This window comes from Podarcis filfolensis, assembly GCF_964270895.1.
Source record: "Podarcis filfolensis genome assembly, chromosome: 14".
Taxonomy (NCBI): Eukaryota; Metazoa; Chordata; class Lepidosauria; order Squamata; family Lacertidae; genus Podarcis; species Podarcis filfolensis.
Window position 1 is genome coordinate 50,308,460 of NC_139616.1, and position 27,524 is coordinate 50,335,983.

At 47.7% G+C, this 27,524-nt stretch overlaps 1 protein-coding gene across 8 annotated transcripts in view; it reads left to right on the plus strand.

Annotated features, from left to right (window-relative positions):
- The window catches only part of SDK1 (sidekick cell adhesion molecule 1), a 575,941-nt gene that overhangs the window by 515,856 nt on the left and 32,561 nt on the right, over window positions 1–27,524 (plus strand). For 6 of the 8 annotated variants that reach the window (XM_083585530.1, XM_083585534.1, XM_083585532.1 and 3 more), the window contains 5 exons: window positions 604–663; window positions 2,504–2,605; window positions 19,967–20,082; window positions 23,296–23,482; window positions 25,028–25,165. In XM_083585530.1, the coding sequence (XP_083441656.1) occupies window positions 604–663; window positions 2,504–2,605; window positions 19,967–20,082; window positions 23,296–23,482; window positions 25,028–25,165 (603 nt within the window). The remainder of the gene's footprint in view (window positions 1–603; window positions 664–2,503; window positions 2,606–19,966; window positions 20,083–23,295; window positions 23,483–25,027; window positions 25,166–27,524) is intronic. The other 2 variants (XM_083585535.1, XM_083585536.1) reach the window with 1 other exon arrangement.

Sequence of the window (27,524 nt, forward strand, 5' to 3'; positions counted from 1 at the left end):
CTATCTCGATAGTAAATCAGGTGTTCAGAGCTCCATCAAATTAAAGGCTTTATTGATTGGGAGAGAAGAGCAAAGGGTGGGGGGAGTGGGAGACCCTGAGCCATGCCAGTCAGAGCATCGTCTGCCACGCCGTCAGAGGCGCTGCTCTCTGAGGATGTTGCAGACAGTAATGTGAATAAGTAAATGCATAACATGGAATTTCCAGGGGGGGTGTCTTTCTGTCTCCTTGGTTCACACTCTCTAGCACAAATCCCCTGTGTTCCGGCCCTGGCAGGATCTGGAGGGGGCCTTCTGCCCTAGAGCAGCCTTGCCTGGTGCCTGTTTGTTCCGCGACTCTAAGGACATCTTACGCTTCCTCATATTGCCTGCTTCTTTGATTTCTCTCTGTGGCAAGGAGGCTGAGCAAGCCCTCGTGACTGATGATCTTTCGACACGTTATCTAGAAAGTGATGTGGCTTTTATTGCCTGTCAAGGTGCAGTCCTCAAGCTTAAAGCTGTCTCTGCGTGCAGCGCATCATTTCCTGCTGCCTGTGCTGTACATCATGTGCAATAACTGTTTTCCTTGCCCTCTTAACAACTTTCTGCTTTGCTTACCCTGAATAGCCCAAAGCAGCTTCAAGACAGTGAACAGCAGCTCTGCATTAACGACGTATGAATTAACACGTAAGTGCATGCGGATGTACAGACACACACACACACACAGAGAGAGAGAGAGAGAGAGAGAGAGAGAGAGAGAGAGAGAGAGAGAGAGCGAGCGCTGCAATACTGGGGAAGAGGCGAGATTCCTGGGGACCTTTTTAGGGGCTTATACCAGGGCCACATTAACACCATACTTTTAATGTGTTGTGATACCACTTCAAACAACCATGCTCGCCCAAAGGATTCTGGGTGCTGTAGTTTGTTAAAGGTGATGAGCATTGTTAGGGAGGTTGGTTGTTAAACCACTGTGGGAATTGTCACTCTGGGAGGGAAATAGGGGGTCTCCTAATAGCTCTCATGAATTTTCATGAAATCTGTCCACAGTGATTTTGTGGCCTGCCTCAGTCCCGTTTTCTTGCACGTTGCCTGGGAAATATTATCACCCTTCCAACAGCAAAAAAACAAACAAACCCCAAAACAAATGCTCTTGTGTATGAACTGGCAGGAGTTTGAAAGTCCGTAAAAATGTCTGTTTCATATAATATATCAGATGGTTTTATTTATTATGCCGGCAAAATTTAAGCAGTAAATCAGATACCATCAGCTGTCTGTCTACCTGAAACCGGCAGGCAACACACTGCTCTCTGACTCAGATACGTGGGCAGAATACTGGTAAATACTTCGGGAAATCTGAAATTAGAAGGGCTCATTATTGAACTCGTGAAACTGTTCCTACGATAATGGTTTGCTGCGACTCTCAGTGATGCCGAAGCTGAAGGGTACCTTGCCAGTTGTGGAGGAACTGATATGCAAATAAAGAGCTTGAGAGCGATGCTTGCACAATTTCGTGACATTTCCAGCCCAGCTGCCTGGCAGTATTTTGCTGGTGGGCTCCCCAGATGCTCCGTGTCCTCTGTAAGATGGGTGGCCTGATTTGAATATGCAAATCATGGCACCGTAAGTATCTGCAGGTCTCTGTGACCGAACGGGCATGGATGTGATGCTCCTTTCTGCCACGATCTTGCTTATTAAATGTGCTCAGGGCTCCCCCCTCCCCTGCCGCTCCTCTGTGGTCTCCCTCCTATTTTCCTTTTGCCATCCCCTTCCTGCCTCTGTCAATGCTCATTCCTGAGTTTGAGCACAGGAATGGTTGCCCAGTGGCCAAAGGCAAAGCTGGTGATGTTAAAATCTTTTCTCGGTTTTGTGTGCTCAGCATTCAAGCTATGATTGCCTGGGGGAAAGGATGTCTCTACACACACACACACCTCCAAATAAGACGTTTCCAAGCATGCTTCTTGCGCTCTGTCAGTTCCTCTGGACCCAATGCCTCTGGGGAGGAGACCATAATGGCCTCTGCTATGGCTAATGGCCTCTGCTGTGGATGCATCTTAAGGATGACTAGCATTTGGTCCTCCTTGCTGCATGTAACATAAGATAAAGGGTTCAACCATGTGCAAACAGCCTCTCAGAATCCACCACTGTTATTTACGGGCAGAGAAACTGCACAAGGCAATGACCATTTCTTGTGGGCGGGGGGGAGAAGAGAAGTTCAACAGTTTCTCAGCTTCAACACTGAGCTTTGGTCCAAATGCCGGACACTGTAAATTTGTGAGATGAGCTAGGGAGCTCCAAAAGAGAATTCTCACATCTTCACCACACTGTCATTCCCAGTATTCTTTGCGGGGAATGGTTTGAACTGAGATGAAAGCAAAATAATGTCTCCTCCTAGAGATCCAACTAGAATATCAGAGTAATATCAGAGCGATTTGATACCTTTCCATTTATTCACCTGTCTTCTGGGCTACTGGGAACTTTTAAGTGGGACATCGAATATGTTTGTAACCCAATTGTTTTACCTTTCCAGAGCTGAAAAAGTACAAGAGATACGAAGTTGTCGTGACAGCATACAATATTGTTGGAGAGAGCCCTGCTAGCACTCCTGTGGAAGTCTTTGTCGGGGAAGCGGGTAAGTAAGCTGGCTGCTAAAATCCTATATGTAGATCTGACTCTAAGGAAGGACTCTAAGGAGAACTCTAAGGAAGCCCCTAGTGGAGCTGGTGGCAGCTGGTACCCCAGAGCCAGTATATTTAAACGTGTATGAAAGAAGCACAGAGCAGAGTAGTTTGGTTCTCTGGAAGTAAGATTGGTGGCATATGAATAATAAAATGATGATGATGATGATTCTGTAAGCAAAAAAGCAAGATGCAGAGATCAGTTTGAAAATGCATGGAGAATTTTTTGAAGTCTCGGGAAAATCCTGGATGGGGAGCAGGCTTTTAGCTCTAGCTCTCTGTCCTTCCCAAGATTACCCAAAGCAGAAAAAAATATGTAAGGCGGCCATGATTACAAAATCAATTCTGTAACGTAAGAAAAATCAGGCAAATTCACTCAGCTTGTATAACACAGACCTGCTGCAGGATTCAACTTTTCTTGGTGCAGAATTTGGTTTGCCTGTGATGTGAGCAGAATTTTAAATATCATTTAACCCAAAGCGTACATGAAAATATTTTGCGTGTGCGTGATGACGCGGTGCAGGCAGACACAGCCTTTGGCATCCGATGCTGAACGAATGGCATATTTTCCTGAAGATCATTTAGGACCAAGTCCCTTTTCAATGCAGATAAGCTTGGTCAGAGCTGGGAGCAGAAATGCCCCTGCCTTAGATTTGCCGTGCGCTGCCAGCTAAAACAACTGAATCTCATTTCAACCTTCCTCTGCACCTTTGCAGAGATTCATTCCTCCGTGCATTTATCCTCCATTTGGATGGGGTGGCTGGGTCTGTCTCTAGTGGTCACCTGTGCAGCCCATGCATTGGGCAGGATGTCTGCCGAGGGGATGGTTCTGTGCAGGTTGCTGCATTCATATAGGTGCCTCTTAACAGATGCTGGATGTGTGAACATTGCAGTGAGTGGGGACCAAATACTCTGCAGAACAGAACGGAAAAACAGGCCAGGAACTCATTACTGTGCTCATTATTCTGTTACACGCTCGTAAAGGGCAGAACTAATGATATGCACTGATACACTTGGAGCAACTCACAGTTTAATGCAATATCCATATACGAACATACAATAAAAGATAAATAAGGCCTATTAAGTCAGTGAAAATAATGTTTGCGGGGTGGGGGGACGACCGTGCTTAAAGTAATATTATTGGGTCAGACACCATCTCTCAGCTTAATCTATAGAGCTGTAGGATAACAACAGTGTGTCTGTGAGTTCCTTGGAGGAAGGGGTTTGATGAGCATTGGATGAATTCATACGTGCCTTCCACAAATGGACTTCAGTGTGTGACTGAGCTCAGGCTAGTGAGGGGAATACAGGGAGTGCAAAGTAGACCCCCTGTAGGCACTGTTTTCAGAAGGGCATAGCGTGCGGAGGGGGTGATTTCGCTAAAATTGGGAGGGCCCCCTGCCTGAGATGAAGCCACTGGCGGAGGAAGAGGAGTGCGGGGGGAGCGCACCGACCCTGGCAGCGCGATCTCGGTGGGGTGCCATCGTGGCTGCCCCCCTCCCCCGCCTGCGGTGGGCGCCATGCCCCTGCAGCAGGCATGCCATGCCCCCAGGACACGCATCACACCCCTAGGACACGGGTCATGCCCCTGTGGGTGGAGTGCCCCGCCCCTGGGCGGCATGCCAGCCCCGCCCCCGCCTGCTCTCTGACCACCCCCACCACTGGATGAAGCTTGTAGATTTCATACAGAGCTGCTCTGCCATTCCCACCATCATTCAAACAGAGACTGGGGCACAATGGATGGTTCACTAAGCAGGATGCAGCCCGCTGCATACCATGCTGGGCTGCCCTTGAAGTTGCTCCGGAAGGTGTAGCTGATGTAGGGTGCCACTACATGGAGATGGGATCATGCGTCACTCACCCTTAAAACACTGCACTGGCTGGCTGTGAGCGACTGGGCCCAACTGGAGGTGTCCGTTCTAGGGTCCTGAGCCACTTAGGGTTCTGTACAGAAGTGCTCAACAGAGCCCTTTCCCAATACTGAGGTGAGGAAACCCTTCTCATGGCCCGGCCTGGGGCTGCTTGAGACAGGGCCTTTTTGGTGTCAGCACCCCCTGTGGAATGCCCTCCCTTGGTGGGGGTGCATGCAATTTCTCCACACACTGTCAAACTTTAGGGGTCAATTTATACATGTTTGTCTGCCCAAGCTGAGAGGACTTGAAGTTTGCCCTGGGTCTTAATAGTGATGCTGTAGAACATTAATATTTGAGTTTTGCGGGGGGGGGGGGCGTGTTGGTTGGTTTTGGTTTAATTAAATATTGCATACAATTGCTGTATTTGATCATTGTTCACTGCCCAGGACTCTGTTTAGAGGAAGAAAGGAATAGAAATGAAATGAAATTGGCAGCAGCAGCATTTTGTAGCTATATGGGTGTGTTTGCCCATTTCCCTATTTCAGCCAGGCAGGAAAACCAGGAGGTCCACCCATGTCCTCTAGTCCACCTTGGTGGGCCATATCCCACGGACAGCACAGCACAGCTCCCAAAATTCCGCAATGCAAATTTCATTAGTCCAGACTTTGCCAGCCTGGTGCCCTCTGGGTGCTTCACACTGCAATTCCCATCACCCCCAGCCAGCAGGGCCATAGGATGCTGGGTCTGGTGGCTGCTGGAGCCCCAGACATCTGGACACACACACCCCTGGCCAAAGGTGCATTAGGCCATTCGGTCAATGCCGACTCCCTTTCTGCTGCACAAGCTTATTTTTCCTGCTCTGTTCACCCGAATCTGCACTCTGGTCTGCCTTCCTGCGATGGAGGTTCCTTGCGTCAGATTTGATCCGTGCCCCCAGCTAATGCGACTCAATCTACTTTCACCTCCGTTACCCTGGTATTTCATATTTAACATGCAAAGGTTCCATTTCAAATTCCAGAATTATTTTCATTACAGTTTCATTAAATCCGAGATGTCTTGGGCCTTGGACAAGCTATTAGCTCCTTCTGACCTTTTCATTTCAAACATCACAGTAATGTTCTGTTATCTTTCCCTAAAACTCCATAAATTAATCAGGGCAGCTGCGCTCTCTCTGAGCGCTCTGGGGCAGTTCTTGCTATTGAGCTGTCAGTATTATATTCCTGCTGCTGTTCTGTCTTCCACCTGCAAAATATGACATTGGAGTTATAACACAGTGCCTGTTGAGCAACGTATGCTTTTATACAGGGAGGCTACATGATGTTAAGAGGGCATGTGGATGCGAAGGACATCTACCAGGAGCATCTTGTGTGGTATCCTTGGAGGGCTCTATTCTTCAGCTGCTCCTGGTTCTGACCCTCATTGAAATACATCTTCAGCAGCAGAGGCAAATGAAATGTATAATGAGGTTTCTGCTGCAATTCTGTCCAGCCTCGGCCAAGCTCAATGTCAGGCTGCAGAGTCTACTGGGTGTAACATAAGAATAGCCCGCTGGATCAGGCCAATGGCCCAGCATCCTGTTCTCACTGAGATTAAATGAGGATTGGGGGAACCTGATATGCTACCCTAAGCTCCTTGGAGAAAAGGGTGTGATGTGAATGCAATAAATAAATAAGAAAATAAAACAAAACACTGGAAGTGGGAGCAGTCTAGTTTCTCTCACACACTCTCTCACATATACACACACAAAGTGAAGAATAGTACCTGTGCATTTTGCCCCGTATCTCAGTTTTTAGAAATTTGAGAAGCTTATACTCTTTTTTTTAAAGGAAAGAAGGAAGGAAGCAAGGAAGGAAGGAAAGCTGGGGATCTGGGGCTTATGGTTTATTGCAGGGTGGCAACATCCCATCTGCAGATGCCCATGAATTCTAGAAAGCTGTGGGTACCTTCAGCAAGGACATTGGTGCTCCATCTGCACCCTGCATGCGGATCCTCCTGTTTCTCTGCACCCCTCCCCTCCCAGTGTCTCCCTCGGGTTCCCTGGCGACTCTCCTTGGCCCACAATCCTGCATGCACTTAGGCTGCTCAGATCCCCCTGAAGCCAATGCCAGATCCAGATTTGTCCCCTTGTCAAGCAAGGCTTCGTTCCCATGGTTTCTTCTACACCAGTTCTTGTGAAAAAAGTATTCTGGATTCTGCAGAAAAGCCAAACACAGTTATCATTCCAAAAACTGTGCTGAGGAAGTAGATGCATATACATAGATAATGAAGAGATATCCCTGGCCACAATGAAAACCAAAATAAAGGGAAAGTTCATAATTATATATTTATAAAATCGTCAGAGTTGTTGGGCTTCTTTAAAATAGTATTACAGTTGTCTTCTACTCTGGCTATATGTTTGGATATATTTCCATTTGGTTTTTAAATTTAGGCTGAGGACAGGCTGTCCAACTTTGCATCTTGTGTTAATAGTAACGTACATTATGATTTTTGGAATACAAGAGAGTTGGGCAAAGCAAGAGATAAATGTAAAGACTTGAAGAAGCTGTCTGTGATGTCCTCGGACTCGGAACCAGAGGAGTCTCAGTCCGCACCAGATCCTTTGCCTCAGGCATTATCTGAACCAAGTCTGGGGCCTGATTCTGAAGAGCCCCAGTCTGCACAGTTTCCCTTGCAACAAGCACCAGCTGGGCCGAGTCAGGGGCCTGAGCCTGCCCTGGCTCCAGATGCGGGGATGACCTCGTTGCCTTCAGCTGGGCCATCACTTACAGCTGCTCCACTACAGGTTGGGTCAGGAGAGGCTGAGGCAGCCTCTGGGTCTAGTAACCCACCAACGTCTCCCGAGCTGCAGAGACTGAGGTCTGAGAGAAGTAAAGACCTGTGTACTCGCAGGAGGAGTGCTTGCCTTCGGGTGAGACAGGGAGGTGAGTCACCGGGGAATCAGGACCAGCCGTTACCCCGTCAGAGATAAAAGGCTCTTGGACCCTGCCCCAGGTTGCGGGAGCAACATTGCTGTTTGCCAGAACCTGCCTGAGATCCTCTGCCTGACCCTGCCTGGTTTCCTGCCTCGTGTCCTGCCTTGGCCCTGTTGGACTGACTCTTCATGGAACCCTTGGATTTGGGACCGGACCTGGACCGCGTTGCTCGGGTTACCCCCGGCCCATCACACTGCCATTTCTTCTTCTGCCTTGACCTTCTTTTCCCTTTTGCTTTGGTTTGCATAAATGTTGGGCTGCCTTTGACAGAGTGGCACCAGGGCTCAAGAAGCTAGAGGGGAGCAAGGGCTGGTCAGGGCCACCCTCCTCATCGTGGTGAGGTGGTCCACGCCTGCCCCCCCCCTTGCCCCTTTAGGACACCAGCATTTTAGGATGACAGCCGCGCAGGCTTCCAGAGAGGGACCAGGCTTAAAGGGTGGGCTAGGGGGAGGGAGACAACTTTTTGAAAACTCCCCATTCTGCAGTCAGAGCAAGTTGAGCTTCCTTATAGACAAGGTACCCTTAAAACAAAACGTGGGGAAATAATGTCCAAATTGAGACGTATGTCAGATTGGTTTATCTGCTGCCCTTAATTCTCCCTTGGTAAGGCAGAAAATGCATGGAGATAATTTGCTCTGGATTCATACTGCAAGCTGAAGCAGCTGACTGAGCGCCTCATTAGCAGCTCATTAAGCTGTTAATATTACTCATAAGCAGTTCTCCATACACATGGTGAGGCAGCGGCTCCCTGTTTTAACTCTTAGCAAAGTAGGGTTGCCATATTTTGCAGAGCAAATAAGAGGGGGTGACGCTGTGGGTTAAACCACAGAGCCTAGGACTTGCCGATCAGAAGGTTGGCGGTTCAAATCCCTGCGACGGGGTGAGCTCCCATTGCTCGGTCCCTGCTCCTGCCAACCTAGCAGTTCGAAAGCATGTCAAAGTGCAAGTAGATAAATAGGTACCACTCCGGCAGGAAGGTAAACGGTGTTTCTGTGAGCTGCTCTGGTTCGCCAGAATCAGCTTAGTCATGCTGGCCACATGACCCGGAAGCTGTACGCCGGCTCCCTCGGCCAATAAAGCAAGATGAGCGCCGCAACCCCAAAGTCGGCCACAACTAGACCTAACGGTCAGGGGTCCCTTTACCTTTTTATGAGGACTCTCATTTTAAATAGCCCTATTACATGTAGGCTATAGAAGCTGTTATATATTGCTGAGGGGGGCAGAAGAAGAGAAGAGGAAAGCAAGTCTTTGACCACCAGTTATGTCTCACCCAAAAAGTATAGCCAGAGACATTTTGGCAAATTTAAAAAAACCACCTGGATGAAAATTTTACCCCTAGAAAAGAGGACGTGTCCTGGAAAAAGAGGACACATGGCAACCCTAAGCAAAGTGACTTGTTTTGTCACATTGGGAGGTTGGGAAGAAGCTTGTGCTCCCTCCATGGCTGGGGGGGGGCAGGGTTTGGGCTGAGCCCCCTCCAGCTGCATTTTCCTTTCCTCCGTGTCCTCTTTCTTGCTCCAAAGCTTTTCCTGTGAAAACCTGCTCTTTAAAGCTCAGTCAGAGCAAACAGCTATCTGTGGAAAACCCACATTGACATTTGCTCTGATTGAGTGCCAAAGATTGGGGTTTTGTGGGGGAAATCTCCAGACGATAAAAATTAAATAAATGCTCAGACGCAGAGCTTTTAAGTGTGAACCTGTACCTGGAAAGAGGGGGGCAAACCGTAGATGTGGATAAGCTCAGAGATAGCAGATGTCAGAGTTTCACCATCACCTGCCAAATGCACCCTAAGGTCTTGCATTCCTCCTTCGGTTTAGTTTTCAGTTGCATCTTTGGGCTCCCTCCATGAGACGGCCACAAAATCAAAATGCTTTCATTAGAAAGGGCAACAAAGGGAGGGAGACGGGCAGAAAACTAGCAATTTCGAAATGCATGCGCTGCTGCGGTTTAATAGAACAATTGTATGCTAATTTCCCATTGAATCCGCGGGAAGCGCCGGCACGGTAACGGTTTGCAGCGGTCTTAGCTCCCCCTAGTGGTTACTGGAGGTGAGCTCCCATCTCCGTCGAAGGAAATCGACAACGACCAAGAGCAACGCGGCTTCTGATTCTTAAAGGAAAGAAAATAGGCTTGTAAAATCAACAGTAATGTAATGAGAAGGCATAATGTTATTAGGAGCGAAGATGCAGCCTGGCCTCCCTTCTGGTACCTCAAATGCCATTAACTGAGAGAGGCAGGCATTGCACATCTTCTCCAACAGCAGAAATATGGTTCAGCATGTTCTGCCCCAAACATTTTCACTCTGCTTTAAACCCAGGCTGTAAAGTAGCTTATCCTGCCTTTATACACTGAGGGTTTTCGCTGGCTCTTATTGTTAGAATTTTTGCTACCAGCACCAGCAATCTATTGTGCTGTTCATATTTTGTTGTAAGCCGCTCAGGGAATGTTTATTCATGGGAAGCTATACAAATCTAATAATGACAAACAACAAATGCTTGATTTTAATTATTTGCTTTATGAATATTTAGCTGTGATTGCTGCCTCGCAGGAGATTGGGCTGGATGACCCAATCCAGTCCCTTCCAGCTCTAGAATTCTACAATTCTATACCCCGCCTTTTGATCAAGTTGTCAGGGTGGCTTACAGTAAAATATTTTTAAAGCACATTTTAATAACAAACGGGGGGGGGGGGAGAGAGATTTTTAAATCAGCATAAAAAGGAATGTGATGGAACAAAACAGTTATTCGCCAGCCTTAGAAAATAAAAATTAAGAGAGGTTTTTGCTAGATGCTGGAAAGACATAATGAGTGTCCGGTGAACCTCTCTGAAGAGAGTGATTCAAAGCCCATTGAGGACTCAGGAGAGCTCAGGGAAGGGTGATCTCAAGATTCCAGCTGGTATTTATGGAGACAGGCAGAAGTGGCTCACCCTTTGGGGTGGAGCCACAACACTAGGAAACTGGGCAGGCCAAAGTGTGTGTACACACACCAAAGGTGGTTTTAGGGTCGCAGGACCAGTGCAGCTGCACTGGGTGCCACACTGCAGGGGTGCCACAACAATGATATAGGAGTGTGAGAGGCAGGGACACTGAATTTTTGCATCACGCAAGCCGCTGCTGAAATTTGAGAGCCAAAGTCTGCCACTGCGCACACGCACACGCACACACAGACACACACACACACGTCAACTTTCCTTTGGCTTTTTCTCATTTCCAGGAAAGTTAATTAACTTATCCCTCTTTGTTGCATGAAAACCCATAATTCAAAATATCCCCGTCTCTAATGATTTGGGCTCCCTGGGGCAACGATCAGGAGTCGCCTTGTAGAAGTCGCTGGCAAATTACCCTGGAATTTCCTTGTTGTGTAGGTAGGTCACCGCAGTTGTGATCTGACTCTGCCCTCCTTAATCGCTGTCTGATTAATGGCCTTTGATGCCAAAATCTGTTCCCTGAAGAAGAGGGCAGCCGTGTTAAACTGCTCAGGTGAAATGAGTCGCTTAACTAATTGCATTGATTCCAACTGTTCGAGCCCGGTGTGAGCTATGGATAAGTCTCTGTGCACTTAAAAGGACGTTTCCCTATACTATGGGATGCCATCGTTATTCTCTGAAGAATTTGTGGATGTGCTGGATAAGATGGAGGCCCATCTAGTCCACCATTCTAGCAGCAACAGTGGCTAACCAGATTCCCCTAAGAAACCGTGACTAGAGCATGAGGCTGCCCTGAGCATATGTTCCCCAGAATGTTTTCAAACTGATCAAACTCTTTATTAAAAGCCATCTGTTTCCCCCAAGTTGGCAATTTTTATTGTAAGCTCCTCACAGCAGGAATCTGTACTCTATCAAAGGCTACTTGCCACAATGGCTATGCTCGGCCTCCATAGTTGGAGACAGCAATGTTTCTGAATACCAGTTGCTGGAAACCACAGGAGGAGAGAACTCTTGTGCTTGAATCCTGCTTTTGCTAGTCTCCCATGGACATCTGGTGGCTACTGTTAAGAAGAGGATTCTGGAATAGACGGGCCATTGGCCAGACCCAGCAGGTTCTGCTTACGTTCTTGATAACAATACATTTAAAAGAGTATCCATCACCACCATGCCCTGTTGCAGCAAATTCATTTGGGTAACACAGTCTAGTTTAAATCAGTGCTACTGAAGTGGTGGCCCGCAGACTGGTGCAAGTTTATCAGACATTGGCTGCTGGTCCCCAGTGACTCTCCAAAGGCCCAGGGTTTTTTTTGGGGGGGGGCAACTCTTCAGGGGCAAAATATGGTACCAGTTCCTGGCACATTGTGGGAGGGGAATCTTGGTCCACCACATCAGATCGCTTGAGAAGCACCAGTTTAAACGATTCTACTTTCTTGCCCTAAAAACGGGCTACTTTCACCAGCAGCAACCTATAGAAAAATCACCACCACCACCATCATCCTTTCTGCTCCTATATGAAAAGTAAACTTGAGAATTTCAGCTCGTTGAGAAATTAGAGGAAAACTGGACTGAAACGCATTTGCAAAAAAAAGGGATGTGGCTGCACAATAGAGGCTCAGTTCTGGGACAATTGCAGAATCAATGAGAGACGTGCTGAAATTCAGCCATCAATTCATCTCACTTTCTTTGAATCATTCACACATTGACTAGCTCTTGACTATCAATCTAGATAGCAAGCTGTAAAAGAGACCTTCTTTCTCTCCTTTGTGTAAATGGCTCTTCATTAGGGGGTGGGGGGTCCTTTCTATAAACTGAGGGAGGCTTCATGGATTAGAAAACTCTAAGTACGAATGCTTATTTCTTACAAGCAAGAAAGAAGCATCAGGGTGCCCCAGCAATCTAGTGTCTGCCAAAAGACACACCTACGCAACTTAGCGCACCCAGGGATGGGAGGTGAATTTGTTCAGGTTCCATTTTAGCATGAACTTACCAAATTCACACTGCTCAAAGCAATATGCAAACTGAGGCACAGTTCTCCCTTGAGAAGCTCACCTTTCTCTGAGCCTCACCATGCAGTTCTCCACCTACAGAGTGTGTACAAACATGCATCATAAAAATGAATGTATTAGCGAAAGGTGTATGTAAAAAATGTGTATGTTGGTGAAAATTACAAACAAAATTGCATTATGCTGGGGAAAACAGCTTGCAAAAATGCATACAAGTTTTCATATTGATCTTTCCTTTTTTTAAAAAAAAAAAGGCAAACGTAAGCAGAAATGGGGCAAATTAAATTTTAAGATTGGAAAATGGAGAATCTGAGAGAAGCCAGCATTAACGGATTCTTCTTCTTTGGGAGAAGGCTTGGGGGGGGGGATGTACAGCTTTCCTAGCTAGGCAATTCTGAGAGAGAAAACAGTGGTGATGTGTAGCTGAGGGAAATTTAAAGACAACCCTAACTGTACATTTGTGGAAGGCAGTGAAAAAGAAAAAGAGAGCAGGATCCCAGCCTGCCAAGAGTCATTGATCACCTGCTTCAGAGCCTCTGAAGGAAAAGGTGAGCGTGGCCAAGCGCCTGTTCTCAGCTGAATTTCTCCGTCACCCCAGGTTGATTGTTCCTGCCATCGGCAAGGTGCTTGTGTCCTGTTAGAGATGGGCATTAATCTCTGCCTTTCTCAACTTGAGCCCTTTGCTCTAAACTCTCAGAAAGCTACATTTCGGTGGGGGGTGCAAAAAAAGCTGGTGTGCGGTATGTTCCAGGCATACATCATGTGTCTAGCCTTTGGGAGGCTGACAAGGCAGGGACTGATGAGAAAATGTCAGTGAGGCAGCTTAGGAGAAGATGCCCTCCTCTCCACGTCAGTCTCTCCAGGGGATGGCAGTACCGAATCGCTGGCGCATGCCCTTCTGGCTTGCACCCTTTATAAAGACTTGAGGAATGTGATTATCACCCCTCTTTTATTGTCCATTCCGGGTCACCCAACCACTGCCCCAGTGTCCTTTCTCTTGGCAGATCAAGATGAGCAGGTGACAGCAAAGTTTGCAAGGTTTTTAGCTGGGGCAATCAGAATAAGGTCCACTATTTGACTATTGATTCAAAACCCTAAAATGTATTTTATGCAATTGACTTTTTAATTCTATTCTTTGTATATCATAGTGTTGTTTTATTGCTATGGCCAATGGCTGACACAAATAAAGATTCATTCATTCAGACTCTCCAGGGGAATAGCAGATACTGCCTTAGACAAGGTTGGGATTTTTGTCCACCTTCCCTGCATTACCTTCATTCCCTGGCAGAGGTCTTGGGGGTCTTGGGCCCTAAGGGTCTTTTTCCATCACCTCCTTTTTATTTGTTTCTTTTATTTCTTTCATACCATTTATATACTCCACAACTGAAAGAAAATCCCAGCTCAGTCCCAGCCGTCACAGCTTAGTCCTACATGGATTGGAAACGGTCCATGCAATTGCCAGCTCATTTCGATCTGAACTCTAGCCACGTGGAATAGCTGTGCTGGGATAGGGATGCTAGCATTGTCTTAGTCCATATGGTAGGAACAAATCTGAGGTCCTGGGCAGGGCTGTCTTAAGCCTATGCAGCGCCAGGGTGCAAAGATCTGCCCAGTGCCCCCCCCAGTTGCCTAGTCCCAGGCACACAGGAGGGTGGAGCCAGCTGGCTGCCTCAGCATCTCGCTGGCTTGGTCGCCCCCAAACTCACGGCGCAGAGCCACCCACAGCAGAAGATCCCGCCACGGCTCTCCGACCGAAGGGCAGACTCTTCCCCAGACTCAACTCTCAGGCCCCGGACTCTCAGCCTGGTGCCCCTGAGAGCCCCGCGCCCAGGTGCCCCACACCCCTAGCGCCCATGGGTAAGACGGCCATGGTCCTGGGGTGGAGGGATGTGAGGAGGACAGTGGCCAGTGGTCTGGGATGATGGGAGTCCAAGAAGATCTGTCTGGCTACAGCTGCACTTCTGTTCCCTGCTGAAAAATGTAACCCTGACCTTCATCTACTTAGGTTGCTTCTTTGTGGTCCGTGACAGTGCTCATGTTCCTTCTGCAACAGTTCTAAACTACAGCTGCAGTCTCCTTTTTTGCGTGTGTGTGCAATTTCTAAGTTCTGCATAGATTTGCCCCGTGTCTCCCATTCCACCACGGAGCGCACAGCAGAGGCAACCCCTTTCTGGCACAAGCCTCCTCCTGTGTTTGTGCCTGGGGGTGTGTCTGGGACTGCCAATTGATTTCCTGCCTTTGCACTCTCTGTTCTCTTGGCACTGCTACAAAGCCACGGTTAGCGATTCCTTTATATATGTATAAAAAAAGAATTAATTAATTGTACGGTTTGCTCTTTTTCTGCTATTTGCTCTTCCTTTCTCTTGAGTGATTCATCAAGGGGGTTGTGGCTGGAAGGTAAAGCAAATCCTTCTCCAAGTAGCAACCAGATACAAAGGGAAAAAAGCTGTGCCGTATCCCCAAGCAGAAGACGAGAGCATCCCTGAAAATGGCGCCTCTTTGCTTGCCAACAACATCATTTAGGCCCTCGGGGTTCTTTGCTGCACCTGTTACGCTTGATAACCGGCACCTAAAGCCACAGGAAAAATGCCACACCAAGCCCTGTTTGCATATGTGTGACAGCAAGGGATTAGCAAGGAGCACATAGCTTGGAATTGCCAGTGCCTTTTGGATATGAGAGGCCATTAATTCCTCCATGTCTAACATAGATATGCTTGTACTTCTGGGGTTTCTGCCCCTCCCCACGCCATGATTTAAGCGAATGCTTTGGAGTCCCAAATGATTTCTTAAGAATTGTTAAGCTGTTGTTGTTTTTGAACACACTGTCAGGTTAGCATAAATGGCTGGTTCTGTACAGAAATGTGCATTTCATTTTCCCAGTACAGTCATACCTTGCGTTACAGACGCTTTAGGTTGCGTTTTTTTTAGGTTACGGACCCACCGAAACTTGGAAGTACCGGAATGGGTTACTTCCGGGTTTCAGGGGTCACGCATGCGCAGAAGCCTTAACTCACGCTTTGTGCATGTGTAGAAGCGCTGAATCGCAACCCGCGCTTGTGCAGATGCACCACTGCGGGTTGCGAACGCTGCAGGTTGTGAACGTGCATCCCGCATAGATCATGTTTGCAACCCGAGCGTCCACTGTAGATCCACTTGGATGTGGATTTTCAGCTGGTGCCTTGTGACCCACAACACAGTCGTGGCCGGGCCCAGATCAGAATTCCAGGAACAAGAGGGTCTGCAGCGCTTCTGTTGGCTTCTGTGGGTTTTCAACAGAGTTTCAGCACCATGTAATATAGGGCACCTTGTGAAATTCTATGGCACTCTGGTGAATTTCATTTCATAGTGATGGCTCTTTGAAATCCAGGACTGGAGGGTCCACTACTGAGGAGCTTCACGGCCAAGTGAGGGATTTGAACTCCCAATTCCTAGTCCTCTTTAATCCACAGAACACCCCTGTGAGGTAGATTGGGCAGAGAGAGGCAGTGACTGGCCTCCAGTGTCACTCAGTGAGCTTCATGGCTGAGTGGGATTTGAACCCTGGTCTCCTAAATCCCAGCCAGACACTTTGGATTTTGCATTTGTATGTTATTCTGTGTGAACCACCTGGGGGGGCACTGTTTGGGCTTAAAGGTGGCATATAAATAAACAAGAACATAACTCTAACCACTAATAGAGTGCAGCGGGTCCATGCCTCACCTCTATAGACATAGCCAGGCCCCAAACACATCCCACCCCCTAGAGCAGGGGCAAAGAACTTAGACATGTCATTAAGCTTTTGCCAGTTTTCTGCAAATTTATCTCTTTGGCCTGTCCCCAGAGTTTATCAGGATCCTAGTGGCACAAATGCATATGGCCCACGAGAGGGACCTTTCGCCACCCTTTTCTCCCCCAGCGCCTGAATAGGACCAGCATGGCGCAGCCATCAACTCACCTGCTGTCTGCAGTTATTTTTCCAGTGAGATCCACAAGAGACTTTTCTAGCTAGAGGGATTCCGTTTATGAAGCAACATTCATTTGCGCTCTCTTGAGCACCAGGCACCTTTGGAAAGGCAGTAGTCGTTAACAGTTGGTGCAGTTTTCTTATATACAGTCAAACCTCGGTTCCCAAACGCCTCCATTTTGGAACGTTTCGGCTCCCCAACGTCGAAAACCCAGACATTCGGGTTCCAGTTTTCAAACATTCCTCGGAACCCGAATGTCCGACGCGGCTTCTGATCTTCAAAAAGCCTAGCTGTCAGCCAGTCGGAAGCTGCACCTCAGAATTCGAACGTTTTGGAAGTCAAACGTGCTTCCGGAACAGATTATGTTCAACTTCCGAGGTTCCACGGTATACCGCTTGATTCTAAAAAAACAAAAACAAAAACTCACCTCAAAGCAGTTTACAAAAAAAGATAATCAGATTATCAGTATGTAAAATTACCAATAATGTAAAACTTTTTTTAAAAAAAGTTAAAATAACAATGGACTAAAAACAGGTTAGAACTTGCATCTGCTTTGTAAACCTCTGGGTAGGCTTGTCTAACTAAGAATGATTTTAGCAAATGTTGTGTCATTATTCCTGTTGTTATTATTAATAATAATGATAATCAGTTTTAATTAAGCACTAGTCTAATGGCTATTCTCCACTTTGCCTCTTGCTTTTTAATTGTCCTATCTTGCAACTGAGTTGCCAGTGGCAGACCTGCAGTAAGAAACCAAAAACAAAAACAAAAAACCACCCCAAACTGCCATCAACTTTATTTATGTTTTGGATTATTAATGCAGCTCATAAAATTCCTCCAGTTAGTTTTGATTGAATTGTTTCTTCTCCTCCTTTTTTTTTTCTTTTTTCTTTGGGGTGTGCGATTCTGTCGTTTAATGGAGCGGTAAATAAGAATTTCTGATAATGAGCCCAAGCATCTGTCACAACAACCTGGCTGTGGTTATTAACATTTCCATTAACGGCAGGGTGGGCAGCGATAATACGGAAGCGGCGCAGTTAGAACAAAATAAATAGTTGGTGTCAGGCTGAGTGGGTGTTAATTACTATTTTATTTCGTAACCCCAGAGAGAAGGAGGGAGCGGAAATATATAAATATATAACGACCACGCAGCTGGCGAAGGTCACTGTCCGTGAAGAAAAAGGCCTCAGGAGGAGCAACTAAGGAGGGTTCTCTCGCCTTCCTTGGGTGGCAAACAGTTTATGGCTTCCATTTGCAGCCTGTTAAATGGGTGGGGAGGGAGGAGGCAGCAACTCTCAAGCACCGTGGGCAGAGGTTATGACAAGACCATCTGCAGGCAGCTTGCTGCTTTCTGGTCTCACTTCGACACCCCGTAAAAGTTAGTTCCTAGCAAAAACGCAAAATAGGCTTAAGTGGGTTTGGAGGAAGCCGCTCAGGCGCCTGGGGTGGCACGCCCGGGGGCAGGGCAAGCCATTCATAGGGGCAGGGCAAGGGAGGGGTGAGACGTCCATAGGGGCAGGGTACACTGCGGGGCCTCCGGAGTCTGCCTGCCTCCTTCCACTCAGCTGCCCTACAGCGGGCGGACCGTTTGGGCAGCTTGGAGCCTGTGTGCACCAAAGCCACCGCCTCTCTTCCAGAAGAGACACATGGCTTGGGCGCGCTGCAGGCCCTGCAGTAAGTGCTGCCACATTTTGTGACACCCCCCCCAGTGGTGACACCCGGGGCGGCCTGCACCTGTTGGGATGCGTCCGGGGAGACGGGGGCAATTGGCAGGACCCCAGCTGGCTCCAGCCCAGCAGCCGGACAAACTCCAGTTCTCGGAACAGCATCAAAAACTGCGACTCAAGCCTCAGAGACCTTTAGGGACTGAGCACGCAAGCCAGCAGAGATAAGAACTCTTCGCAACAGAAGTAGCGGACAGAGGCATATGTAAGCATATTTATAAGCATTTATTCAGCAGCAGGACAAAGGAAAAACATGTCTGCTTCCCTTCGTGTCCAAGCGAACAGCAGCATAGGCAAAAGCTATACACAACGGAAGTCCCCAGCAGACTGTGCTGGAAGTAAACAGACATGTGACATACAACAACTCCACATGCCTGTTCTAAAGCTGAAACGGAACTATATCCTAACAGCACCCACCACCCACCCCTTCCTCCACCCCTGCCCGTGCCCTGGTCTGCATAAAGATGTGCTAGCAGGCCATCCCTTGTGCAAGGAGCAAATGCACCCAAGGAGCAGCTGGTCTTACGGATGCCACACAAGTATCCCAAAGCAGCAGGTTTGATATCTAACTCTGGATGAGAATACTGTTTCAGACCAGGGTTGCGTCTGCTGTGATGGAATTCTCCCCCAGGAAATCACATCCCTGTGCACAGAAAGCTAGCAAGTCAATGGAAAAGCCTAGGCTAGGAGTTTTCTCCCTAGCTTTCTAAGTGTGGGGTTTTCTTTCATTTGGTATGGAAGAACACTTAGTCTCATGCCTCTTAAGTACTTTTCAATATATATATATATATGAGATAAAACTTTAGGCTTATTGATAAAAAACAGAAAAGCTATTTTAAAATATTCAAAACATGCTTAAAACAACAGTAGCTAAACAGTCATAAGGCACATGTAATGTCTGGATAGGTTTGCAGAAACAATAAGTTTTAAGCAGACCCCAAAACAAGTTCAGTGAAGGCACTGCCTGATGTCAATAGGCAGGAAGTTCCAAAGTGTAAGTGCTGCCACACTAAAAGATTTATTTCTTGCAAGTGCAGAACAAATATTATGTGGCACTTGTAACTATGCCAGTTCAGCAGATCAACACAGTCAAGTGGGCACCTGTGGGGTAAGGTGATGGTGTAGGTAAACGGGTCCCAAAATGTTAATAGTAACACCTTGAACTTGGACCAGTAGCAAATTGGCAACCAGTGCAGATCTCTGAGCAGAGGTGTTATGTGCTGGCATGGCCTCACTACTGTCAGCAATTGTGTTGCAGCATTCTGCACTGGCTGCAGCTTCAAGTTCAAGGGAAGCCCCTCTTGGAGTGCATTGCAGTAATCCGGTCTTGAAGGGTTGGGTGGACTATTGCCTGAAATTGACAAAACACACACAATAAAAACAGAACAGCCAGGCAGAATCCAACCGCCTACTTGTTATCCCTCCCTGTTGAATGCAAGCCCCCAGCAGAAAGTGTTCAAGGAGACCTCTGTGCGAAATGAATTCCTCAATCCAGGGGCTGCCCCATGATGCAAACAGCACTCTCTCTGCATCCTTTAATTCATTCTGAATTTAAAAGCATTCTGTGTGCACTTTTGGTGCAGAATGTGTTAAAGGAGTGGGCAAGGTTTCCAAAGACTTTGTAAGAGGCAAGAGCAGCCTCTGGGGAACACAACTTGTGTGCTTGTATTAATATTATTATTTGAACTTATATACCACCTTATACCCAGAGGTCTCAGGGCAGTTCACAGAATAAAATCGCAATCTATAAAATCAAAATAAGAACAATAACCCAATAACACGCCCCCACTGCAGCCTGAATCCCCCCTCCCAGCTCAAGATGCCAGCTCTGACGTTCACTTCTAATTCTCCTTCTCTGCCCTCTCTGTTCCCCTCTTCTCTCTTCCTCCAGCACCAGCGATGCCGCCCCAGAACATCCAGATAAGTGCGCTCTCCGCAAGCCAGCTAGAAGTTGCATGGGACCCTCCGCCAGTCGACAGCCAGAATGGGAATATCCAAGGCTACAAGGCAAGTGCTCTGTGCGTGTGTCCACTACTGCAAATCTTCTTCCTATTGTCATTTATATTTCCAACTTTCATAAGACTTGGGCATGGAGATGGCAGCCGGCTGTTCCTCTCTGCTGCAGCCAGGTCACTTCACATGTGCATGACCCTGATGCAAGAAGAGAGGCGCCGGCAACAAGCAGCTTGCAGTGACTTAGAATCACAAAGATCATAAAGAAAGTGCATGAGCAACATGCAGATCCCCAACAACTGGTATCTGACCAACTCGAGCCACGATGATGGATTTAGACTCTCTCCAACAATTAGCTCTGATAAATGGAATTTTTCCTCAATCCCTTTTTCCTTTTGTGCCTTTTCAGTGGTAAGTCTTTGCACAGGACCTGGAGATTACCATTGCAGTGTGGCACATCTGATCTGGATAATGGCAGAGCGGAGACTGAGGCCAGTTCCTCCTTGTCCAGGAAGGGAGCAGCTGGTTTGCCAGCCCCAGTTGGGGGTGGGGTGGGCACAGCAGCATAGCTAGCTGCTCGGGCACCCAGGGCAGTACAAATACCCTGCACTGGAGGGCGGGGCTGTCAAAATCGGGGGGGTCGAAAGGCCACCTGGCTCGGCCCCAGCTGGAGCGTCTCCCTTCAGCCTTGCCGCTACGGAGATCCCTCGACCTCTACTCCAACGTGATCAGTGACTCAAGCTTGCAGACTTGTGCACACTTTACTCATCAGTGTAAGCTGCACAACAGAAGAGGCTTGAGGCTGTAAACACATACTAAACTACGCATTTATTATACATAAATCAGGACAAAGAAAACATGGCATCTCTCCTTGCCGTCTTCTCGGAGAGAGACTAAAAACAAAAGCGTTACAGAGCGGAAGTTCCGCTCACGCCATCAATCTGTGCTGGAATGTAAACAGACATGTGACACACAACAATCCCATGTCTGCAGCAAAGGGTGGAATGGAATCCCAACAGGGGCAAGCCAGGGCAGAGCATGCTGCACAGAACCTCCACAGAGTCCGCCAGCCCCATGTTGCCGTTTCGGGCAGCGCGGAGCCTGCTGGTGCCCGAGCCACCGCGTCACTCCCCAGGAGAGACGTGTGACTCGGGTGCACTGCAGGCCAGGCCCCATAGTCACCCCCCTCTGTGATAACACCTGGAGCAGCCCACACCCACCGCACCCCCCTTCCTACACCACCGGGTGGGCACACTCATGGCTGCCACCTGTATATCCATTAGTGGCGCTAGATCTAGGATCATACTCAATATTTCTTATTTATTTATATTTAATACTATTTATTGCATTTGCATCCCATGTTTCTTTCCTGGGAGCTCAAGGTGGTGTACGTGTTTCTCACCCTACTTATTTAATCCCCACAACATCCCTGTGAGGTAGGTTAGGCTGAGAGAGACCATCACTGGCTTCTAGGGTCACACAGCGAGCTTCACAGCCGAGTGGGGATTTGAACCCAGGTCTCCTAGGTCCTTAATTAATTAATTATTTCCCAACGTTTCCCCCCCACACACACACACTGAGCTTAAGTTGGCATAAATAGGTCTCTACCCTCAATTTATCCTCACAACACCCCTGTGAGGTCGACTATACCAAGAGGCAGTGACGGGCCCCCAAGGTCATCCAGTGATCGTCATAGGCAAGTGGGGATTCGAACCCGGGCCTCTCCCAGGTCCTAGTCCGATGCTCTAGCCACTTGGCCGTGGCTCTGTTGCAGTTCTGTCGCTTTGAGAGGCCACAAGCAGCCTGCTGCTTGCAAGCCCTGCGACTTGGCTGGCGCTCGTTGCCTGGCTCATTCCCCCCCCCCACCTGTGTGTCAGAGCAGCAAATGGAGCGAAGCTGAGCCAATGGAAATGATCTGGCATCGCCTCTTGGCAGGAGCAAGCTACCTGCTATAACAATTTGTGTGTTTTCCGCTTTTGTTTGTGCACAGGCTGTTCTAATCGCTTGGCTCGTAGCACCAAGGCAGAGTCTTGGCTGGGCTCTCGGGTCAGGCTCCCAGTTTGTGCAGGAGAGGATCAATTAACTGTTACACCCATTTGTGGCTGTCCCACAGCCAAGGTGGGGTTCCTGCTGGGGTGTCGTTAGGGGGAGAAGAGAGTGTCTGCAGTTTTTCCACCAGGCACTGAAAAGGCCACAGATGTGGCGTGGTCATGAGACCAGACCTAGGGGTCCATCTAAGAGAGCATCCTTGTCTCCATGGCAACCAGGTGCATCCTGAGAAGCACCCAAGCAGGGTGGCTGGGCAGTAGCCCCACCTTGAGTTGCCCCCTCCCCCACACTGATATGCAGAACCCTTGTGGCTAGTAATTCTTCTTCTTCTTTGGTGATCCCTCGTAGCCGAGTAAGGTTGTCTTCCATAAACACGGTTTTAACAATGAGTCCGTAAGTGACTGTGGAGGCCAATTCTGGACCCACATCCTGAGTTCGAGCGTCTTCAAAGCCCATGACACCTTTGGTAAAGGCTGTTCTCCTTGTGGCTAGTAATAGCCATGGCTGGACCTCTTCTCCTCCACAAATTTGCCTAATCTTATCTTAAAGCTACATCTTGGAAGTTGAATGTTGGAAGATTCAGGACGGCAATTCGCACAGTGCATAGTTGAGCTGTGCCACTCGCTCCCACAAGAAGTGATGATAGCCACCAGCTTGGATGGCTTTAAAGGAGCATTGGACAAATTCCCAGAGGAGAGGACTATGAATGATGACTAGCAATGGTGATTCCACAGTTGGAGGCAGCAAAGCTTCTGAATACCAGTTGCTGGAAACCACAGGTGGGAGAGCGCATGTGGTTGGCCACTGTGAGAACAGGAGACTGGACTAGATGGGGGATTGGACGGATCCAGCAGGGCTCTTCTGGTGTTCTTATATTAATTTGCAGCTAGAATTCCATAAATCAGTTACGCCTTTTGCCTGGCCTGAATCTCTTGTTGCTCAGTTTCAACAGATGACCCCCAATCATTACAGGATGAGAGAGGGAGGAAGACACTTCTCTCCTGCTTTCCACCTTTCCATTTCCTTCAAACTATGTCGAATTTTATTTGCTCCTAACCGGAAGTCCAATGGACACAGCAAAGAGAGAGAAAGAGGTTCAAAAATCATTAATTTATAACATGTCGTGGGGGGTGAGTTAGAGGCAGCAGAGGAACAGATGGCAACTTTAGAGAGGCAGGGTAAAAATCCACATTAAGTAACCCCTTGTCTTCCAATTAGGTTTACTACTGGCAGGAGGAGAGTCAGAATGACACGGAAAAAGTGAAGGTCCTTTTCCACCCAGAGACAAGCATTCGGCTGAAGAACCTCACCAGTTACTCTAAGTACTTGATCTGCATCTCTGCTTTCAACGCAGCAGGCGATGGGCCAAAGAGCAGCCCTGGGCAAGGCAGGACCCACCAGGCGGGTAAGGATGCCACTGCCATGTACGAAGCATGGTGAAGCCGGAACCTCTATTGCATGACCTCCAACTCTGTGTGTTCCCCTCTGGGTTTTAAATAGAAGGCTGCCAAAGCCACACATCCTTGGAATGTCATAACGACCAGACATAAGGATGAAGCCTGCCTCAATAACCCAGGACCTTTTCCAGAATGTCTGACTCCTGCCCTGTCCTCAAAGCCGAATGCTCTCCGATATTACACAGCATTTTGGGGGGCATTTACCCAACTACTTCTGATGTCCCATTGCACATGGGCAATGGGGCATCAGAGGCCTCCTCAAGCTTCCTTTGCCAATCCGCTGCCCACCAGTGGCTAGGACAGATGGGAATTCTCGGTCAATACTTATGGAAGCCACAAGATTGGCAAAGGCTGCCTTAGAGCTATACACCCGTCATTCCAGACACCCGTTCTACGTGCAGTGGGGGGTTGAGATCACATTGATCTGACATCCACTCCTAGGACGAGTGGCCTTCATAATTTTTGCACAGATTGAGGCTACACATGTCAAACATGTAGCAGACTGTGCCAGAGCACTTCTGATCAAACCCACCCACAGCCCACAACAACAAACGTTTATACTGCTACAGCTCTGCCTGCATTGTTGTTGTTGTTTAGTTGTTTAGTCATGTCCGACTCTTCGTGACCCCCTGGACCAGAGCACGCCAGGCACTTCTGTCTTCCACTGCCTTCCACAGTTTGGCCAAACTCATGTTCGTAGCTTCGAAAACACTGTCCAACCATCTCGTTCTCTGTCGTCCCCTTTGCCTTGTGCCCTCCATCTTTCCCAACATCAGGGTCTTTTCCAAGGACTCTTCTCTTTTCATGAGGTGGCTAAAGTACTGGAGCCTCAGCGTGTGCCTGCATAAGGCTATCTATCTATCTATCTATCTATCTATCTATCTATCTATCTATTTATTTATTTATTTTCCTTCCTTCTAAGACAGCAGAGAGGAAACCTGTGGCTCTCCAGATGTCATGAACTCCAACTCCCATCATTCCTGACTATTGGCTTTGTTGATCTAGGGCAGATGGGAGCTGTGGTCCAAGGACTTCAGGAGAGCTGTTGGTCCCCCCCCCCAATGTTCTGAGGCCTCCAAATACAGAAAGGGAGCAAGGTTTTTAGACTTTTAGATGTCAAGCACTGAACAGTCGCAAGGCAGTTTCACTTGGCAAGTGAGATTAATGGATTTTTTTTAAAAAAAAGAGGTGGTGCTTTGGGATCTTCTAACTAAAATTACTGCTGCAAAAGGCACTGAAGCAGACTAGACTACAAAGAGGATTCTGCCGTAGGCCACGTTCCCATCTGACATGCCACAGACACGGCCGTGTATGCTGGTTTAGTTCATGTCCATCTTTTATCTACCCCCCAAACCATCTTTGATCCAAACTGAGAAAAAGAACGACCAGTAATGTGTGCGCAGCCGTAGATTATGAGCAATGTCATGGGCTGGAAGGGGAGCTGCCATCTTCCTGCCCCTAAGTGTTTCTGCTGATGTTTATCCGTCTTTCAGCTCCAAGCGTCCCCAGCTTCCTGGCTTTCTCAGAAATCACTTGCTCCACCGTCAACGTGTCTTGGGGGGAACCAGCTGCAGCCAATGGCCTTCTGCAGGGTTACCGGGTGATCTATGAGCCTTTGGCCCCAGTGCAAGGTAAGAGTGCCCAGGAGAGATCAGTGTGCCCAAACTGGGGAACACTGCACATTGCAGTTGTGTGTCTGGTCTCCCAATATACAGTACATATCCACCCACCCCTTTGTACATCTCCATTAACTGTGGTTTGCCATGACATCATGGATGGAGAAACATGCATTCAAAAGAGTTGATCCAGCTTTAATTTTTCATTGTATCTCTCTCTGTATTTCTCCCCCCCCCCCATTTCTAGAGACCCCCAAAGAAGTGGGGGCCCACCCTGAGTTCTTTTCTGTTGAGATTTTTTCTGCTCAGGTGACTTTCACTTGCAGTCCCTGTTTATGGATTCTTGAATGTTTATGGGATGTTGCTTTTAACCTGAGTCACAGATGACAACAAAGAACCCTGCAGCTGTTTTTCACAGCTTGCTCTAAAACAGCTTGAAATGTGCATTATTGGGGGGGGGGAGGTCTTCTTCATCTCTAATTTCTCTGATCAGTTAAATAACACCCCCTCCGGAGACATTGGGTGATGTCCAGTGTGATTTTCCTCTGTTGGGCATTTGAACAATAACATGTCTCTGAATTAAAATATTAATTAGAAAGAAAATTTGAACTAGACTTGTTTCTTTTCTTTCTTTCTTTAGATTTAGCCAATAAAAGCTGAGATAAATATCTTTAATATAACTCAGTAATAAACTAAAGAGATGGATGATAGCATGGCAGATGTAATGTGCTCTGAAAAGTTTGATCCAACCAGCTTCTGTCAGATTTTAAATGAACTCTTGCGTTGTCCAAGGAGTTTGACACTTTTCAGGAAACTTTGAATATAACACAGCAGTCAGGAAGGCAAATGTAATATGGAAAAAAAGCATTTTTCAAGAGATTGAAAATATTTTTTTTTAAAAGAAACTACTATTATGCCACTCTTAAAATCACCTTTAAAACTCCAGGCAACTGGCCATCTCCGCAGCCCTTCCCCACTGCAGGGAGGTGGGACCGATTCAGATGGTCTGCCCCCACCACTTAATGGATCCAAATGGTTTCCAAATAGTGGTAGGAGATGTTTTATCCCATGTTGATGGCCTTCCAGCTGATTCCCTGGTGGCCTGCTGGAATGCGGAGTTAACCAGGGCTATTGACTTCCCTCTCCAATTGCATGGATGGCCCTGTGGTTTTCCCTGGAGCTGATGGCGATGAAACAATTGCTGAGACAGCTAGAGTGCCTGTGGAGGAAAACTCATTCTGAATTGGACTGAACACAGGTTAGAGCTCAACGTCGAGCCTAGCAAGTGGCGATAGCGACGGTGAAGAGGACCTTCTTTGCCGCCTGTATTGCATCTGCAGAAAATAAATGTAGCCTATAGACCTTAAGCTCTCAGGCTTAAAATCTAAAACACTAGACACATTCCAGAAGGAGAAAAGATGCTTAGACACAAGAATCAAGGCTGTGTGCACACAGCAGTTTAGAATGGATAGAGTGCTTCCTCCTTGAGCACATTTTTCGTGTCCCCCACATGGCATTGTCCTCATCCAAGTGGCAACCTGCTCTTTCCACCCATTTATTTCAGATTTTCGCAATCCATGGATACTGCAATTTGCCCAACTGTGGACATACTGAAGCACATTGTGGGGGCAGTTTGATTTGGTTTTTTGACATGAGTGGTGATGTTTTGCTGGGGGCTGGAACTGAGGGAGGGTGGGGAACTACTCACTGAGGAGAGGGGATGGCAGCACGCAGTGTGACTTCATCACACCATTCCCCACCCGCTAGAGTGGACGGGACACACATAGACTACATTCACATGACAGTTTATTCCATTTCTACGATGTTTCCCTGTTAATTTCTCCATTGCCTTTGGGCTTCTGAGCGACGTAACAGCCGCTTTTAGAAAACTATTGGAAAATAGCACATGTCTAGTGCTCATTTCCATGTTCTTTGATTTTTAAAAAATCCTTTTGCAGCCACCTTAACCCAGAAAATCACAGAATTGAAGTGATGAAATCTGGTGTGGTATTCACAAGGGACACACAATAATAGTTCAGCCATCAAAGACCAAGGAAAAAAGGTGGCCATCTAAAGCTATCAAGAGATGGGCACCTGACTCTTCCCTATAGGGAGGGAATTCCACAGCTTTGGAAGTCATTGCAGAGAAGGCTGTATTCAAGTCATCACCCCCCCACACCTTCAATGGCACCCTAAGAAGAACTCTCCTGCTGCAGATAACAGCCTGACTGGCACATAGGGAGGAGGTGCTCCTGCAGGTATTTGGCGCCCAAGTCATTTAGGGCTCCAAACACCAAGGTGAGCACCTTGTACTGTGCTCCGAAGCAAAGAGGCAGCCCGAACAGGCTCCATGCTCATCCTAACAGATGCTCCA